Here is a 19,058-nt window from a genome sequence, read left to right as displayed (position 1 = left end):
CTCACTCACTCACAATCATCACTGAGTGTTGTTTTGAATGTCCTTTTCTTCAGATGGCAGAGAATGCAGAGGAAGCAGGGAAGATGGTCGTGAGGGAACTGGTTCACAACTTCCTCCTGGATTTGTGCTGCTCCCGGAAACATGGCATCAGTTTCTATGACCCCAGCTTTGGAACGGCCGGCAGGTCAGTCATGGATCTGATGCATCCGGCCTCTCCTCTCCTCTCTCTCCTCTGTCCCCTCTCTCTCTCTCCTCTGTCCCCTCTCTCTCTCTCCTCTGTCCCCTCTCTCTCTCTCCTCTGTCCCCTCTCTCTCTCTCCTCTGTCCCCTCTCTCTCTCTCCTCTGTCCCCTCTGTCCCCTCTCTCTCTCTCTCTCTCTCTCCTCTGTCCCCTCTCTCTCTGTCCTCTCTCTCTCTCCTCTGTCCTCTCTCTCTCTCTCCTCTGTCCCCTCTCTCTCTCTCTCTCCTCTGTCCCCTCTCTCTCTCTCTCCTCTGTCCCCTCTCTCTCTCTCTGTCCTCTGTCCCCTCTCTCTGTCCTCTGTCCCCTCTCTCTCTCCTCTGTCCTCTCTCTCTCTCTCCTCTGTCCTCTCTCTCTCTCTCCTCTGTCCTCTCTCTCTCTCTCCTCTGTCCTCTCTCTCTCTCTCCTCTGTCCTCTCTCTCTCTCTCCTCTGTCCTCTCTCTCTCCTCTGTCCCCTCTCTCTCCTCTGTCCCCTCTCTCTCTCTCCTCTGTCCCCCCTCTCTCTCTCTCTCTCTCTCTCTCTCTCTCTCTCTCTCCTCTGTCCTCTCTCTCTCTCTCTCTCTCCTCTGTCCTCTCTCTCTCTCCTCTGTCCTCTCTCTCTCTCCTCTGTCCTCTCTCTCTCTCTCTCTCCTCTGTCCTCTCTCTCTCCTCTGTCCCCTCTCTCTCTCTCTCTCTCCTCTGTCCTCTCTCTCTCTCCTCTGTCCCCTCTCTCTCTGTCCTCTCTCTCTCTCTCCTCTGTCCCCTCTCTCTCTCTCTCTCCTCTGTCCCGTCTCTCCATCTGTCCCCCCTCTCTCTCCTCTGTCCCCTCTCTCTCTCCTCTGTCCCCCCTCTCTCTCTCTCTCCTCTCTCTCTCTCTCTCTCTCTCTCTCTCCTCTGTCCCCCCTCTCTCTCTCTCCTCTGTCCTCTCCTCTCCTTCTCTCTGTTCTACCTCCTCTATTTCCTCAATCTTTGCTGCCCACCTCTCTCCCCTTTCTCCATTACCCTCCTGAAGTTGTTGTGTGTGTCTGTCTGCACAGCAGACATAGTCCTGATATTGTTCTGTGTCTGTCTTCTGTCCAGGGCTGGTAACATTGTGCTACTACAGTTTGTGGTAGGGCTGAAGCAGGCTACAGAGGATGACCTGGTGTCTGATCTGGTGGTTAATATACTAAGGGTCAGCCCTGACGTCTTGCCCAGGTTCTTCAAGGAGACACAGTACTCCTTCACCCCTCGCCTCAAATCTGCCTGGACGGACAACATCACTCTGCTCAAGAAGGTTAATAACCTGTTTGTTTCATTGGTTTTATTGGTTTTATCAAGTTATTTTATTACCTTTTCAAACCTCGGGGACAGTCCTGTCTGTAACTTTGGCACCAACAACATAGAGAATTCTAAGATGTATTCTGTTGTATAAATGTATAAAGATCTGACGTCACCATACACAGTGGGGCCGCTCCTACCTAACAGAAATCAACAGACAAAATGTGAATCTGCCAAGACTGCCACAATTGGCTGTCCTTTGCCTGTCAATCATAGGCACTGTCATTTCGATAGCTGTTAACGGCTCTGTCCTGTCTTACAGATCTATGAGTCTCAGCCGGAGGTGTCCAAGGCCTTCCAGACCAGAGAGGTCGTTCCTCTGCCACGCCTCCTGTCCATGGTGCTGGTGACATCACTTCCTCCCGTCTGTAACAAGGCCTTCTTCACGCAGGGCATCAACGTGAGTTACGACACGTCACCTGTCACAGCACCTCACCTGTTACAGCACGTCACCTGTTACAGCACCTCACCTGTTACAACACGTCACCTGTTACAGCACCTCACCTGTCACAACACGTCACCTGTTACAGCACCTCACCTGTTACAGCACGTCACCTGTTACAGCACGTCACCTGTTACAGCACGTCACCTGTTACAGCACCTCACCTGTCACAACACGTCACCTGTTACAGCACCTCACCTGTTACAGCACGTCACCTGTTACAGCACGTCACCTGTTACAGCACGTCACCTGTTACAGCACCTCACCTGTTACAGCACCTCACCTGTTACAGCACGTCACCTGTTACAGCACGTCACCTGTTACAGCACCTCACCTGTTACAGCACGTCACCTGTTACAGCACGTCACCTGTTACAGCACGTCACCTGTTACAGCACCTCACCTGTTACAGCACGTCACCTGTTACAGCACGTCACCTGTTACAGCACCTCACCTGTTACAGCACCTCACCTGTCACAGCACCTCACCTGTCACAGCACCTCACCTGTCACAGCACCTCACCTGTCACAGCACCTCACCTGTCACAGCACCTCACCTGTCACAGCACCTCACCTGTCAGTCAAGACATAGAGGGTGACATTGTAATAATATAATGGTTATTAAGCAGACATTTTATCCACACTTTGGTGATGTAAATGTTGCCAAATGTTTCCAGTTCTGGACTATTCACCCATCTTTCCTCTATCTGTGTGTCTGTCCCAGTTTACCAACGCGGTGGTTCAGCACACGACCCTGTCCCTGATGTCGTTCCTCCTGAAGAGAGCTCAGAGGAACATAGAGTTCTGTCTGGACCGCTCTGTGTGGCTCGGCTCTGATCTGTACACGCCGGCCACCATGGAGGACTTCATACAGCAGTACAGTGAGGCGCTCGGCAAGGTAACCTACACGTATATCCTCACTGGGAAGCAGCCCGTGCTCCAAGCTTTTATGTTTTACTGTAGTTCTATTGTATATATACTGTATGTTGACTTTGTCTGAATTCCTGACTGAATTCTGCCTGTATTCTGTCTGTATATGTATCTATTGCTGGCAGCACTAATTCACTAAGTGAAATTCCGGGTATGTGTAAATGTACTTGGAAAATAAAAGTGATTCTGATTCTGGAGATTTAGGACTGTATACCTCCTGTAGTACTGTATACCTCCTGTAGTACTGTATACCTCCTGTAGTACTGTATACCTACTGTATACCTACAGTAGTACTGTATACCTACTGTATACCTACTGTATACCTACAGTAGTACTGTATACCTACTGTATACCTACAGTAGTACTGTATACCTACTGTATACCTACTGTAGTACTGTATACCTACTGTATACCTACTGTAGTACTGTATACCTACTGTATACCTACAGTAGTACTGTATACCTACTGTAGTACTGTATACCTACAGTAGTACTGTATACCTACTGTATACCTACTGTAGTACTGTATACCTACTGTAGTACTGTATACCTACAGTAGTACTGTATACCTACTGTAGTACTGTATACCTCCTGTAGTACTGTATACCTCCTGTAGTACTGTATACCTACAGTAGTACTGTATACCTACTGTATACCTACTGTAGTACTGTATACCTACTGTAGTACTGTATACCTACAGTAGTACTGTATACCTACTGTAGTACTGTATACCTCCTGTAGTACTGTATACCTCCTGTAGTACTGTATACCTACTGTAGTACTGTATACCTCCTGTAGTACTGTATACCTACTGTAGTACTGTATACCTCCTGTAGTACTGTATACCTCCTGTAGTACTGTATACCTACAGTAGTACTGTATACCTACTGTATACCTACTGTATACCTCCTGTAGTACTGTATACCTCCTGTAGTACTGTATACCTACAGTAGTACTGTATACCTACTGTATACCTACTGTATACCTCCTGTAGTACTGTATACCTACTGTAGTACTGTATACCTACAGTTTATTCAGAGCCCTTCCCTTTTTCCACATGTTGTAACATTAAAGCCTTATTCTGAAATGGATTAAGTAAATAATTCCCCTCATCAATCTACACACAATACCCCATAATGACAAAGCGAAAACAGGTTTTTAGAAATGTTTGCAAATGTATTAAAAATAAAAAAACAGCAATACCTTATTTACATAAATATTCAGACCCTTTGCTATGAGACTCGAAATTGAGCTCAGGTGCATCCTGTTTCCATTGGTCTTCCTTGAGATGTTTCTACAACTTGGAGTCCACCTGTGGCAAATTAAATTGATTGGACATGATTTGGAAAGGCACACACCTGTCTATATAAGGTCCCACAGTTGACAGTGCATGTCAGAGCAAAAACCAAGCCATCAGGTCAAAGGAATTGTCCGTAGGGCTCCAAGACAGGATTGTGTTGAGTCACAGATCTGGGGAAGGGTACCAAAACATTTATGCAGCATTGAAGGTCCCCAAGAACACAGTGGCCATCATTCTTAAATGGAAGAAGTTTGGAACCACCAAGACTCTTCCTAGAGCTGGCCGCCCGGCCAAACGGAGCAATCGGGGGAGAAGGGCCTTGGTCAGGGAGGTGACCAAGAACCCCATGTAGTCCCAGTAGTCCCCTGTAGCTCAGTTGGTAGAGCATGGCGCTTGCAACGCCAGGGTTGTGGGTTCGTTTCCCACGGGGGGCCAGTATGAAAATGTATGCACTCACTAACTGTAAGTCGCTCTGGATAATGACGTCAATGTCAATCTGACAGAGCTCCAGAGTTCCTCTGTGGAGATGGGAGAAACTTCCAGAAGGACAACTATCTCTGCAGCACTCCACCAATCAGGCCTTTATGGTAGAGTGGCCAGACGGAAGCCACTCCTCAGTAAAAGGCACATGACATCCCGCTTGGAGTTTGCCAAAAGGCAACTAAAGGACTCTCAGACCATGAGAAACAAGATTCTCTTGTCTGATGAAGCCAAGATTGAACTCTTTGGCTTGATTGCCAAGTGTCACGTCTGGAGGAAACCTGGCACCATCCCTACGGTGAAGCATGGTGGTGGCAGCATCATGCTGTGGGGATGTTTTTCAGCATCAGGGACTGGGAAATAGGTCAGGATCGAGGGAAAGATGAACGGAGCAAAGTACAGAGAGATCCTTGATGAAAACCTACTCCAGAGTGCTCAGGACCTCAGACTGGGAAGAAGGTTCACTTTCCAACAGGACAACGATCCTAAGCACACAGCCAAGACAACGCAGGAGTGGCTTCGGGACAAGTCTCTGAATGTCCTTGAATGGCCCAGCCAGAGTCTGGACTTGAACCTGATCAAACATCTCTGGAGAGACCTGAAAATATCTGTGCAGAGACGCTCCCCATCCAACCTGACAGAGCTTGCGAGGATCTGCAGAGAAGAATGGGAGCAACTCCCCAAATACAGGTGTGCCAAGCTTGTAGCGTCATACCCAAGAAGACTCAAAGCTGTAATCACTACCAAAGGTGCTTCAACAAAGTATTGAGTAAAGGGTCTGAATACTTACGTAAATGTGATATTTCCGTTATTTATTTTTAATACATTTGCAAAAAATGTCTAAAAACCTGTTTTTGCGTTGTCATTATGGGGTATCGTGTGTAGATTGATGAGCAAAAAAAACAGTTGAAACCTTTTTAGAGTAACGTAACAAAATGTGGAAAAAGTGAAGGGGGTCTGAATACTTTCCGAATGCACTGTACTGCATACCTACTGTAGTACTGCATACCTACTGTAGTACTGCATACCTACTGTAGTACTGCATACCTACTGTAGTACTGCATACCTACTGGGGAAGGCAACATACAGTAGACCTCCTACCTACTAAACTAAATGCAATATTGCACAATGTGGACTATTATCTAGATCCAATGGAAAACTCCTTTATCTGGCTGAATGACCACTCTGCATGAACAGGTTGGGCCACTCTGACGGCTGCGCAATAGAGTGGATGAGATCAACTGAACTCTGGGTGTCCATGTTCTCTCTGTAGAACTGAACTCTGGGTGTCCATGTTCTCTCTGTAGAACTGAACTCTGGGTGTCCATGTTCTCCCTGTAGAACTGAACTCTGGGTGTCCATGTTCTCTCTGTAGAACTGAACTCTGGGTGTCCATGTTCTCTCTGTAGAACTCAACTCTGGGTGTCCATGTTCTCTCTGTAGAACTGAACTCTGGGTGTCCATGTTCTCTCTGTAGAACTGAACTCTGGGTGTCCATGTTCTCTCTGTAGAACTGAACTCTGGGTGTCCATGTTCTCTCTGTAGAACTGAACTCTGGGTGTCCATGTTCTCTCTGTAGAACTGAACTCTGGGTGTCCATGTTCTCTCTGTAGAACTGAACTCTGGGTGTCCATGTTCTCTCTGTAGAACTGAACTCTGGGTGTCCATGTTCTCTCTGTAGAACTGAACTCTGGGTGTCCATGTTCTCTCTGTAGAACTGAACTCTGGGTGTCCATGTTCTCTCTGTAGAACTGAACTCTGGGTGTCCATGTTCTCTCTGTAGAACTGAACTCTGGGTGTCCATGTTCTCTCTGTAGAACTGAACTCTGGGTGTCCATGTTCTCTCTGTAGAACTGAACTCTGGGTGTCCATGTTCTCCCTGTAGAACTGAACTCTGGGTGTCCATGTTCTCTCTGTAGGTTCTACCGGACATGACGAGCATCGTGTCCAAATGGCAGTCATTGACCAAGAAGGAGAAAGGAGCGAATGAAGGGGATGCCAAAGAGGCTGCTACTAAAGTTGAACAACCCGGTATATGTCTTACATTTTAATATATTTACTGTCGGTGGAATGTTCTCTTCCTTGAATTATAATCTTCATACATACAGTTGAAGTTTACATACACGTAGGTTGGAGTCATTAAAACTCGTTTTTCAACCACTCCACACATTTCTTGTTAACAAACTATAGTTTTGGCAAGTCGGTTAGGACATCTACTTTGTGCATGACACAAGTAATTTTTCCAACAATTGTTTACAGACAGATTATTTCACTTATAATTCACTGTATCACAATTCCAGTGGGTCAGAAGTTTACATACACTAAGTTGACTGTGCCTTTAAACAGCTTGGAAGATTCCAGAAAATGATGTCATGGCTTTAGAAGCTTCTGATAGGCTAATTGACATCATTTGAGTCAATTGGAGGTGTACCTGTGGATGTATTTCAAGGCCTACCTTCAAACTCAGTGCCTCTTTACTCGACATCATGGGAAAATCAAAAGAAATCAGCCAAGACCTCAGAAAAGAAATTGTGCACCTCCACAAGTCTGGTTCATCCTTGGGAGCAATTTCCAAACGCCTGAAGGTACCACGTTCATCTGTACAAACAATAGTACGCAAGTATAAACACCATGGGACCACGCAGCCGTCATACCGCTCAGGAAGGAGACGCGTTCTGTCTCCTAGAGATTAACGTACTTTGGTGCGAAAAGTGCAAATCTATCCCAGAACAACAGCAAAGGACCTTGTGAAGATGCTGGAGGAAACAGGTACAAAATTATCTACAGTGAGGGGGGAAAAGTATTTGATCCCCTGCTGATTTTGTACGTTTGCCCACTGACAACGACATGATCAGTCTATAATTTTAATGATAGGTTTATTTGAACAGTGAGAGACAGAATAACAACAAAAAAATCCAGAAAAACGCATGTCAAAAATGTTATAAATTGATTAGCATTTTAATGAGGGAAATAAGTATTTGACCTCTCAATCAGAAAGATTTCTGGCTCCCAGGTGTCTTTTATACAGGTAACGAGCTGAGATTAGGAGCACACTCTTAAAGGGAGTGCTCCTAATCTCAGTTTGTTACCTGTATAAAAGACACCTGTCCACAGAAGCAATCAATCAATCAGATTCCAAACTCTCCACCATGGCCAAGACCAACGAGCTCTCCAAGGATGTCAGGGACAAGATTGTAGACCTACACAAGGCTGGAATGGGCTACAAGACCATCGCCAAGCAGCTTGGTGAGACTGTGACAACAGATGGTGCGATTATTCGCAAATGGAAGAAACACAAAATAACTGTCCATCTCCCTCGGCCTGGGGCTCCATGCAAGATCTCACCTCGTGGAGTTGCAATGATCATAAGAACGGTGAGGAATCAGCCCAGAACTACACGGGAGGATCTTGTCAATGATCTCAAGGCAGCTGGGACCATAGTCACCAAGAAAACAATTGGTAACACACTACGCCGTGAAGGACTGAATGAAATCCTGCAGCGCCCGCAAGGTCCCCCTGCTCAAGAAAGCACATATACAGGCCCGTCTGAAGTTTGCCAATGAACATCTGAATGATTCAGAGGAGAACTGGGAAAAAGTGTTGTGGTCAGATGAGACCAAAATCGAGCTCTTTGGCCTCAACTCGCCGTGGTTGGAGGAGGAGGAATGCTGCCTATGACCCCAAGAACACCATCCCCACCGTCAAACATGGAGGTGGAAACATTATGCTTCGGGGGTGTTTTTCTGCTAAGGGGACAGGACAACTTCACCGCATCAAAGAGACGATGGACGGGGCCATGTACTGTCAAATCTTGGGTGAGAATCTCCTTCCCTCAGCCAGGGCATTGAAAATGGGTCGTGGATGGGTATTCCAGCATGACAATGACCCAAAACACACGGCCAAGGCAACAAAGGAGTGGCTCAAGAAGAAGCACATTAAGGTCCTGGAGTGGCCTAGCCAGTCTCCAGACCTTAATCCCATAGAAAATCTGTGGAGGGAGCTGAAGGTTCGAGTTGCCAAACGTCAGGCTTGAAACCTTAATGACTTGGAGAAGATATGCAAAGAGGAGTGGGACAAAATCCCTCCTGAGATGTGTGCAAACCTGGTGGCCAACTACAAGAAACGTCTGACCTCTGCAAAACATGACTTAGTACTTGGTGGCAAAACCCTTTTTGGCAATCACAAAGGGGTCAAATACTTATTTCCCTCATTAAAATGCAAATCAATTTATAACATTTTTGACATGCGTTTTTCTGGATTTTCTTGTTGTTATTCTGTCTCTCACTGTTCAAATAAACCTACCATTAAAATTATAGACTGATCATGTCTTTGTCAGTGGGCAAACGTACAAAATCACCAGGGGATCAAATACTTTTTTCCCTCATTGTATATCCACAGTAAAACTAGTCCTATATCGACATAACCTGAAAGGCTGCTCAGCAAGGAAGAAGCCACTGCTCCAAAACCGCCATAAAAAAGCCAGACTACGGTTTGCAACTGCACATGGGGACAAAGATTGTACTTTTTTGAGAAATGTCCTCTGGTCTGATGAAACAAAAATAGAACTGTTTGGCCATAATGACCATTGTTATGTTTGGAGGAAAAAGGGGGTTGCTTGCAAGCCGAAGAACACCATCCCAACCGTGAAGCACAGGGGTGGCAGCATCATGCTGTGGGGGTGCTTCGCTGCAGGAGGGACTGGTGCACTTCACAAAATAGATGGCATCATGAGGAAGGAAAATGATGTGGATATATTGAAGCATCATCTCAAGACGTCAGTCAGGAAGTTAAAGCTTGGTCGCAAATGGGTCTTCCAAATGGACAATGACCCCAAGCATACTTACAAAGTTGTGGCAAAATGGCTTAAGGACAACAAAGTCAAGGTATTGGAGTGGCCATCACAAAGCCCTGACCTCAATCCTATAGAACATTTGTGGGCAGAACTGAAAAAGCGTGTGCGAGCAAGGAGGCCTACAAACCTGACTCAGTTACACCAGCTCTGTCAGGAGGAATGGGCCAAAATTCACCCAATTTATTATGGGAAGCTTGTGGAAGGCTACCCGAAACATTTGACCTAAGTTAAACAATTTAAAGGCAATGCTACCAAATACTAATTGAGTGTATGTAAACTTCTGACCCACTGGGAATGTGATGAAAGAAATAAAAGCTGAAATAAATAATTCTCTCTACTATTATTCTGACATTTCACATTCTTAAAATAAAGTGGTGATCCTAACTGACCTAAGACGGGGAATCTTTACTAGAATTAAATGTAAGGAATTGTGAAAAACTGAGTTTAAATGTATTTGGCTAAGGCGTATGTAAACTTCCGACTTCAACTGTAATTGAAATTGACCCACTCCTTAACCAATATGGTATTTTTCCTAATTTCTATATTGTCCCGACTATAACCCTCTTTAATTGAACGAGGGGTGACTGACTCTCTCCTGTCGGTCTCTCTCCCGTCTGTCTGTCTCTCTCCCGTCTGTCTGACTCGCTCCTGTCTGTCTCTCTCCCGTCTGTCTGACTCTCTCCTATCGGTCTCTCTCCCGTTTGTCTGTCTCTCTCCCGTCTGTCTGTCTCTCTCCCGTCGGTCTCCTCCAGGCCCGCCAGGCCCCGAGGCTCCAGAGGTCATCCTCCTAAAGGCCCTCATCCTTCAGGTTATGTGTCTCTACCAGAAGGTGGTCCCTCATCTGGTCAGCCAGAGCAGGTTCGACTTCAGCAAGCTGCTCAAAGGTACTGGTCTATAAACTGAATGGTTTGACTTCAGCAAGCTGCTCAAAGGTACTGGTCTATAAACTGAATGGTTTGACTTCAGCAAGCTGCTCAAAGGTACTGGTCTATAAACTGAATGGTTTGACTTCAGCAAGCTGCTCAAAGGTACTGGTCTATAAACTGAATGGATGGAAGACTGATTGATTTGATTTGCTCTGTTACTCTTTATTAGTCATGTTAAAAATATGGAAGTTGTCTTCTTGATGTAGTAACACAATGTAATATATATTAATTTGCTTTACATTGTGTTACTACATTAAGAAGACCATCATATTTTTTTAACATGACTGTATTTATTGTATAGTTGTCACATCATTCTTAGTATCTGTATTGGGATCCAAAAGGCCTGTGAAATTATCCACTGATTGGGGATATCTTTAGGGATCATGTCCAAGTAAATTAAGTTAATGGTTAATGTATCTTGTCTCTCTCTCCAGGTATCGTGTCAGAGAAAGGTATGAGGGAGGAGGTTCCTCCAGTCCTCCAACACCAGATACTACAGCTGGCCCTGGACCTGCCGGCCAGCAAGTTCTCCTGGTTCAGAGTTCAGGTGAGCTTCTAGACCAGCAAGTTCTCCTGGTTCAGAGTTCAGGGGAGCTTCTAGACCAGCAAGTTCTCCTGGTTCAGAGTTCAGGGGAGCTTCTAGATCAGCAAGTTGTCCTGGTTCAGAGTTCAGGTGAGCTTCTAGACCAGCAAGTTCTCCTGGTTCAGAGTTCAGGTGAGCTTCTAGACCAGCAAGTTCTCCTGGTTCAGAGTTCAGGGGAGCTTCTAGACCAGCAAGTTCTCCTGGTTCAGAGTTCAGGTGAGCTTCTAGACCAGCAAGTTCTCCTGGTTCAGAGTTCAGGTGAGCTTCTAGACCAGCAAGTTCTCCTGGTTCAGAGTTCAGGTGAGCTTCTAGACCAGCAAGTTCTCCTGGTTCAGAGTTCAGGGGAGCTTCTAGACCAGCAAGTTCTCCTGGTTCAGGGGAGCTTCTAGATCAGCAAGTTGTCCTGGTTCAGAGTTCAGGTGAGCTTCTAGACCAGCAAGTTCTCCTGGTTCAGAGTTCAGGTGAGCTTCTAGACCAGCAAGTTGTCCTGGTTCAGAGTTCAGTTTAGAATGGAGCAGACTGTTAGTGGTACTTTTAATATCCCCTGCTTAAAGGCCATATCAGGAGCGTGGAACAGACCAGGGGTTGTCCTGTCTGCTATCTCCTGGAGTGACTTCAAAGGCAATGTGAGACAAAATCAACAGTAAAAGGCTGTTATTTGCAGGGGCGCAACTTTGGTTTGGAAGTGGTGGGGACATAAATTTGCGGGGGGTCTGGGGGGGTCCTCCCTCAGAATTATTTTGGGCATCTAAAGCTCATTTCCTGCATTTCTACACAATCTAATATGACCCTTTTGGAGTCACTTTTATTGTAAATAAGAATATAATATGTTTCTAAACGCTTTTACATTAATGTGGATGCTACCATGATTATGGATAATCCTGAATGAATTGTGAATAATGATGAGTGGATATGTTATAGACGCACAAATATCATACCCCCCCCAAAAAATGCTAACCTCCCCTGTTATGGTAATGGTTAGAGGTTAGTAATGTCTTGGGGTATAATATTTTTGCATCTGTAACGTTCTCACTCATCATTATTCATGATTCATTCAGATTATCTGTAATGGTAGCAGTAATCCACATTAATGTAGAAGTGTTTAGAAACATTCTGTTCTTATTTACAGTGAAAGTGTCCCCTGTAGCTCAGTTGGTAGAGCATGGCGCTTGCAACGCAAGGGTTGTGGGTTCGATTCCCACGGGTGCCAGTATGAAAATGTATGCACTCACTAACTGTAAATCGCTCTGGATAAGAGCGTCTGCTAAACGACTAAAATGTAAAGTGACTCCACAATACATTATTTACCAGTAATTTCTATTTGCCAGAAAATAATCTGAAACACAACCAAAACAAACAGCAAATATATCCAACAAATGTGTAGAGTCACAAGGTTGATGTAATCATTGTGTGCTATGAATATGGGAACAAATACTTCACTTTTGACTACTTTAATACACATAAGTGAATTTGTCCCAATACTTTTGGTCTCCTAAAATGGGGGGGGGGGGGGGACTATGTACATAAATTGCTCTAATTTCCAAACGGTTAACCCGATATGGATGAAAATACCCTCAAATTAAAGATGACTGATCTTCACTTTAACTTCAGTCATTGTTTGATTTCAAATCCATACTTTTGGAGTATAGAGCCAAAAGAAGTAAAAATGCTTCACTGACCCAATAATTACAGAGCTGTAATTAATATCATCGGCCTAATAGTATTGTAGAGCTCTTTTGACTTGTACACAATATAGTTGGGTCACCTGGTCCTGCCCCTAGGGGTCCACCACCCTGCAGCGCCCCACCACCCTGCAGCGCCCCACCACCCTGCAGCGCCCCAACCCAACACACCCCACTCAGCTTTAGGATCTTAGTGAAACATTCATTATTGGTTTCAGGTGTATTCCATATAGGGCATCCAGACCTTATGAAAGTTGCGCAGTACATTTACATTTTAGTCATTTAGCAGACGCTCTTATCCAGAGCGACTTACAGGAGCAATTAGGGTTAAGTGCCTTGCTCAAGGGCACATCGACAGATTGTTCACCTAGTCGGCTCGGGGATTAGAACCAGCGACCTTTCGGTTACTGGCACAACGCTCTTAACCACTAAGCTACCTGCCGCCCCGTATTAACAGGTCCATGGGCCGCAGGCCATGTCACCCTTTTCATTTTTGTATTTTTATATAAAAACAATATACATTTGTGTGTCCATTTCAACCAGCCCACCCAACAAAATAAATCTGGCTTCTATCCTGTAAGTGTTATTTCATGCTCTTTCAGGTTCCCTAACTAACTAAAAGTATTTCCGCACTGGGAGCAGTGGTATGTCTTCTCCTCGTGTGTGTATTGTCTCATGCTTTTTCAGGTTCCCTAACCGGGTAAATGTCTTTTCACACTGAGAGCAGTGGTAGGTCTTTTTTTCTGTGTGTGTTCTCTCATGATATTTAAAGCCCCCTAACTGGGTAAAAGTCTTTCCACACAGGGAGCACTGTGTGGTCAAATATAATGATAAATAGCTTGACATTTCTGACACACATTGTGGGAGGATAACCAACCTTCCAATTGATGGCAATGCATTTCTTAGCCGCTATAAATGCCTGGTTACACAGTTTCTTCTGATAACAGTCTCCAATATCAACATCTCCGAGCAAACAAAAAAAGGGAGAATGGAGAATCTGTAGACGTGCTGAGATAAAATAACATACTCTTGGACAGAATTCCAAAGGAATGCCTAGGATTTGTTTCTCCTTTATGACCCTGTGGTCATGACATTACTGTCCTGCTGTTGTTTCTCCCCTCTCTGTCAGGATCATGTGGAGACAGAGGCGGGCTCTGGGGAGAAGTCTGTGTTCTTCCTGCTCCTCAAGATGTTTGTGAGCAGCAACAACAGCCACCTGAAGATCTCCACCAGGAAACTGGTGGTCAAGGTGAGCACACATACTGCCTCAGCTCACTCCTGGTTTGAATCACATACTGGGCACTCTATTCCCTAACATAGTGCACTACTTTTGACCAGTGGTGGAAAGTACTTAAGTAAAAAATACTTTAAAGTACTACTTAAGTAGTTTTTTGGGGTATCTTTACTATTTATATTTTTGACAACTTTTACTTTTACTTCACTACGTTCCTAATGAAAATAATGTACTTTTTACTCCATACATTTTCCCTGACACCCAAAAGTACTCGTTACATTTTGAATGCTTAGCCGGACAGAAAATGGTCAAATTCATGCACTTATCAAGATAACATCCCTGGTCATCCCTACTGCCTCTGATCTGGCGGACTCACTAAACACAGATGCTTTGTTTGTACATGTCTGAGTGTGGCGTGTGCCCCTGGTTATCCATAAATAACAAAAACAAGAAAATTGTGAAGTCTGGTTTGCTTAATATAAGCAATTTGAAATGATTCATACTTTTACTTTTGAAACTGAAGTATATTTAAAACCAAATACTTTTGTAGACTTTTTTTTACTCAAGTATTATTTTACTGGGTGACTTTCACTTTAACGTGAGTCATTTTCTATTAAGGAAATATTTACTTTTACTCAAGTATGACAATTGGGTACTTTTTCCACCACTGCTTTTGACCAGGGCCCATAGTGGGTCAAAAGTGTCCGCTAAATGACTAAAATGTAAATGTAGTTCACTGTATAGGGAATGTAGTGTACCCACTGACTCTCTTCGCCCAACGTAGAAAGAAGATGAATCGTAGGGTACTTACTAAGTACACCTACAAAGAGTTCCTGTTAAACTCCTTTCCCTCCACTGTGTGGTATAGGTGCTGAAGGACAGTGGAGTGTTTGAGTACACCTGGTCTGAACTGGAGCTTTGGCTGAATCACCTACTCAAACTAGAACCAGACCAGCAGGATACAGTCATACACTTCCTGGAGAGGGTCAGTCACCTGGTCTACCTCCATAGATACAGTTGATCGATCGATCAATTGATACGTCAATCAATTAATCAATCGATCGTAGATACCCTCAATCGATCAATCTATCGTTACGCTACGATCTTCATCATAAGTAGCATAAAATAAAATATCAACACCTTCTTACCCGAGGCCTTTCGCGCTTAGGGATTGATTGATTGGTTGATTGGGTGGTTGATTGTTTGATTGGGTGGTTGATTGTTTGATTGCATTATGCTATTTATGATACAGTATGTGTCTGTCTTCTCTGTGATGTGTGTATGTCCCCAGGTGCTGGTGTGTAACCCTGTGGTGTGTGTATGTCCCCAGGTGCTGGTGTGTAACCCTGTGGTGTGTGTGTATGTCCCCAGGTGCTGGTGTGTAACCCTGTGGTGTGTGTATGTCCCCAGGTGCTGGTGTGTAACCCTGTGGTGTGTGTATGTCCCCAGGTGCTGGTGTGTAACCCTGTGATGTGTGTATGTCCCCAGGTGCTGGTGTGTAACCCTGTGGTGTGTGTATGTCCCCAGGTGCTGGTGTGTAACCCTGTGGTGTGTGTATGTCCCCAGGTGCTGGTGTGTAACCCTGTGGTGTGTGTATGTCCCCAGGTGCTGGTGTGTCTGGTGTGTAACCCTGTGGTGTGTGTATGTCTCCAGGTGCTGGTGTGTAACCCTGTGGTGTGTGTATGTCCCCAGGTGCTGGTGTGTCTGGTGTGTAACCCTGTGATGTGTGTATGTCCCCAGGTGCTGGTGTGTAACCCTGTGGTGTGTGAATGTCCCCAGGTGCTGGTGTGTCTGGTGTGTAACCCTGTGATGTGTGTATGTCCCCAGGTGCTGGTGTGTAACCCTGTGGTGTGTGTATGTCCCCAGGTGCTGGTGTGTCTGGTGTGTAACCCCTACACCTACACAGACAAGGTGGCTAGTCTAGTCCAGGACGCAGCCTTTCTACAGGCCAATCTCAGCGGACAGGACGGAGACACCGCCAGCATCCCCATCTCACACATAGACGGTTGGTGACTACTATATAATTACTAGTGAAGACAAAGCCTTGGCCTGGTGTGAAACATAGCTAGTGAAGACAAAGCCTTGGCCTAGTGTGAAACATAGCTAGTGAAGACAAAGCCTTAGCCTAGTGTGAAACATAGCTAGTGAAGACAAAGCCTTGGCCTGGTGTGAAACAGAGTGGGGGAAAAAAAGTATTTAGTCAGCCACCAATTGTGCAAGTTCTCCCACTTAAAAAGATGAGAGAGGTCTGTAATTTTCATCATAGGTACACGTCAACTATGACAGACAAATTGAGGGAAAAAAATCCAGAAAATCACATTGTAGCTAGATGTCTGGCTCTCACAGACCTGTAACTTCTTCTTTAAGAGGCTCCTCTGTCCTCCACTCGTTACCTGTATTAATGGCACCTGTTTGAACTTGTTATCAGTATAAAAGACACCTGTCCACAACCTCAAACAGACACACTCCAAACTCCACTATGGCCAAGACCAAAGAGCTGTCAAAGGACACCAGAAACAAAATTGTAGACCTGCACCAGGCTGGGAAGACTGAATCTGCAATAGGTAAGCAGCTTGGTTTGAAGAAATCAACTGTGGGAGCAATTATTAGGAAATGGAAGACATACAAGACCACTGATAATCTCCCTCGATCTTGGGCTCCACGCAAGATCTCACCCCGTGGGGTCAAAATGATCACAAGAACGGTGAGCAAAAATCCCAGAACCACACGGGGGGACCTAGTGAATGACCTGCAGAGAGCTGGGACCAAAGTAACAAAGCCTACCATCAGTAACACACTACGCCGCCAGGGACTCAAATCCTGCAGTGCCAGACGTGTCCCCCTGCTTAAGCCAGTACATGTCCAGGCCCGTCTGAAGTTTGCTAGAGTGCATTTGGATGATCCAGAAGAGGATTGGGAGAATGTCATATGGTCAGATGAAACCAAAATATAACTTTTTGGTAAAACCTCAACTCGTCGTGTTTGGAGGACAAAGAATGCTGAGTTGCATCCAAAGAACACCATACCTACTGTGAAGCATGGGGGTGGAAACATCATGCTTTGGGGCTGTTTTTCTGAAAAGGGACCAGGACGACTGATCCGTGTAAAGGAAAGAATGAATGGGGCCACGTATCGTGAGATTTTGAGTGAAAACCTCCTTCCATCAGCAAGGGCATTTTTATTTTATTTTATTTTTTAGTTCACCTTTATTTAACCAGGTAAGCCAGTTGAGAACAAGTTCTCATTTACAACTGCGACCTGGCCAAGATAAAGCAAAGCAGTGCGATAAAAACAACAACACAGAGTTACATATGGGGTAAAAAAAACATAAAGTCAAAAAATACAACAGAAAATATATATACAGTGTGTGCAAATGTAGCAAGTTATGGAGGTAAGGCAATAAATAGGCTATAGTGCAAAATAATTACAATTAGTATTAACACTGGAATGCTAGATGTGCAAGAGATTATGTGCAAATAGAGATACTGGGGTGCAAAAGAGCAAAATAAATAACAATATAGGGATGAGGTAGTTGGGTGGGCTAATTTCAGATGGGCTGTGTACAGGTGCAGTGATCGGTAAGGTGCTCTGACAACTGATGCTTAAAGTTAGTGAGGGAGATTAGAGTCTCCAGCTTCAGAGATTTTTGCAATTCGTTCCAGTCATTGGCAGCAGAGAACTGGAAGGAATGGCGGCCAAAGGAGGTGTTGGCTTTGGGAATGACCAGTGAGATATACCTGCTGGAGCGCAGACTACGGGGGGGTGCTGCTATGGTGACCAATGAGCTAAGATAAGGCGGGGATTTGCCTAGCAGTGATTTATAGATGGCCTGGAGCCAGTGGGTTTGACGACGAACATGTAGTGAGGACCAGCCAACAAGAGCGTACAGGTCACAGTGGTGGGTAGTGTATGGGGCTTTGGAGACAAAACAGATGGCACTGTGATAGACTACATCCAATTTGCTGAGTAGAGTGTTGGAGGCTATTTTGTAAATGACATCGCCGAAGTCAAGGATCGGTAGGATAGTCAGTTTTACGAGGGCATGTTTGGCAGCATGAGTAAAGGAGGCTTTGTTGCGAAATAGGAAGCCGATTCTAGATTTAACTTTGGATTGGAGATTCTTAATGTGAGTCTGGAAGGAGAGTTTACAGTCTAACCAGACACCTAGGTATTTGTAGTTGTCCACATACTCTAGGTCAGACCCGTCGAGAGTGATGATTCTAGTCGGGTGGGCGGGTGCCAGCAGCGTTCGATTGAAGAGCATGCATTTAGTTTTACTAGTGTTTAAGAGCAGTTGGAGGCTACTGAAGGAGTGTTGTATGGCATTGAAGCTCGTTTGGAGGTTTGTTAACACAGTGTCCAATGAAGGGCCAGATGTATACAAAATGGTGTCGTCTGCGTAGAGGTGGATCTGAGAGTCACCAGCAGCAAGAGCGACATCATTGATATACACGGAGAAAAGAGTCGGCCCAAGAATTGAACCCTGTGGCACCCCCATAGAGACTGCCATAGGTCCAGACAACAGGCCCTCCGATTTGACACATTGAACTCTATCTGAGAAGTAGTTGGTGAACCAGGCGAGGCAGTCATTTGAGAAACCAAGGCTATTTAGTCTGCCAATAAGAATGCGGTGGTTGACAGAGTCGAAAGCCTTGGCCAGGTCGATGAAGACGGCTGCACAGTACTGTCTATTATCGATCGCGGTTATAATATCGTTTAGGACCTTGAGCGTGGCTGAAGTGCACCCATGACCAGCTCGGAAACCGGATTGCATAGCGGAGAAGGTACGGTGGGATTCGAAATGGTCGGTGATCTGTTTGTTAACTTGGCTTTCAAATACTTTCGAAAGGCAGGGCAGGATGGATATAGGTCTGTAACAGTTTGGATCTAGAGTGTCACCCCCTTTGAAGAGGGGGATGACCGCGGCAGCTTTCCAATCTCTGGGGATCTCAGACGTTACGAAAGAGAGGTTGAACAGGCTAGTAATAGGGGTTGCGACAATTTCGGCGGCTAGTTTTAGAAAGAAAGGGTCCAGATTGTCTAGCCCAGATGATTTGTAGGGGTCCAGATTTTGCAGCCCATTCAGAACATCAGCTG

The 19,058-nt window shown here is 45.2% G+C and overlaps 1 protein-coding gene across 1 annotated transcript in view; it reads left to right on the top strand.

Annotated features, from left to right (window-relative positions):
• LOC311105921 (nucleolar pre-ribosomal-associated protein 1-like) overlaps positions 1-19,058 on the top strand; it is a 61,237-nt gene that overhangs the window by 2,713 nt on the left and 39,466 nt on the right. The window contains exons 8-17 of the mRNA XM_084148157.1: positions 54-184; positions 1,296-1,491; positions 1,798-1,935; positions 2,700-2,873; positions 6,604-6,715; positions 10,289-10,420; positions 10,897-11,009; positions 13,857-13,976; positions 14,830-14,946; positions 15,828-15,966. Of these exons, the coding sequence (XP_084004283.1) occupies positions 54-184; positions 1,296-1,491; positions 1,798-1,935; positions 2,700-2,873; positions 6,604-6,715; positions 10,289-10,420; positions 10,897-11,009; positions 13,857-13,976; positions 14,830-14,946; positions 15,828-15,966 (1,372 nt within the window). The remainder of the gene's footprint in view (positions 1-53; positions 185-1,295; positions 1,492-1,797; positions 1,936-2,699; positions 2,874-6,603; positions 6,716-10,288; positions 10,421-10,896; positions 11,010-13,856; positions 13,977-14,829; positions 14,947-15,827; positions 15,967-19,058) is intronic.

Source organism: Coregonus lavaretus, assembly GCF_964263955.1.
Source record: "Coregonus lavaretus genome assembly, chromosome: 30".
NCBI lineage: Eukaryota > Metazoa > Chordata > Actinopteri > Salmoniformes > Salmonidae > Coregonus > Coregonus lavaretus.
This window is presented reverse-complemented; position numbering and strand designations above follow the sequence as displayed.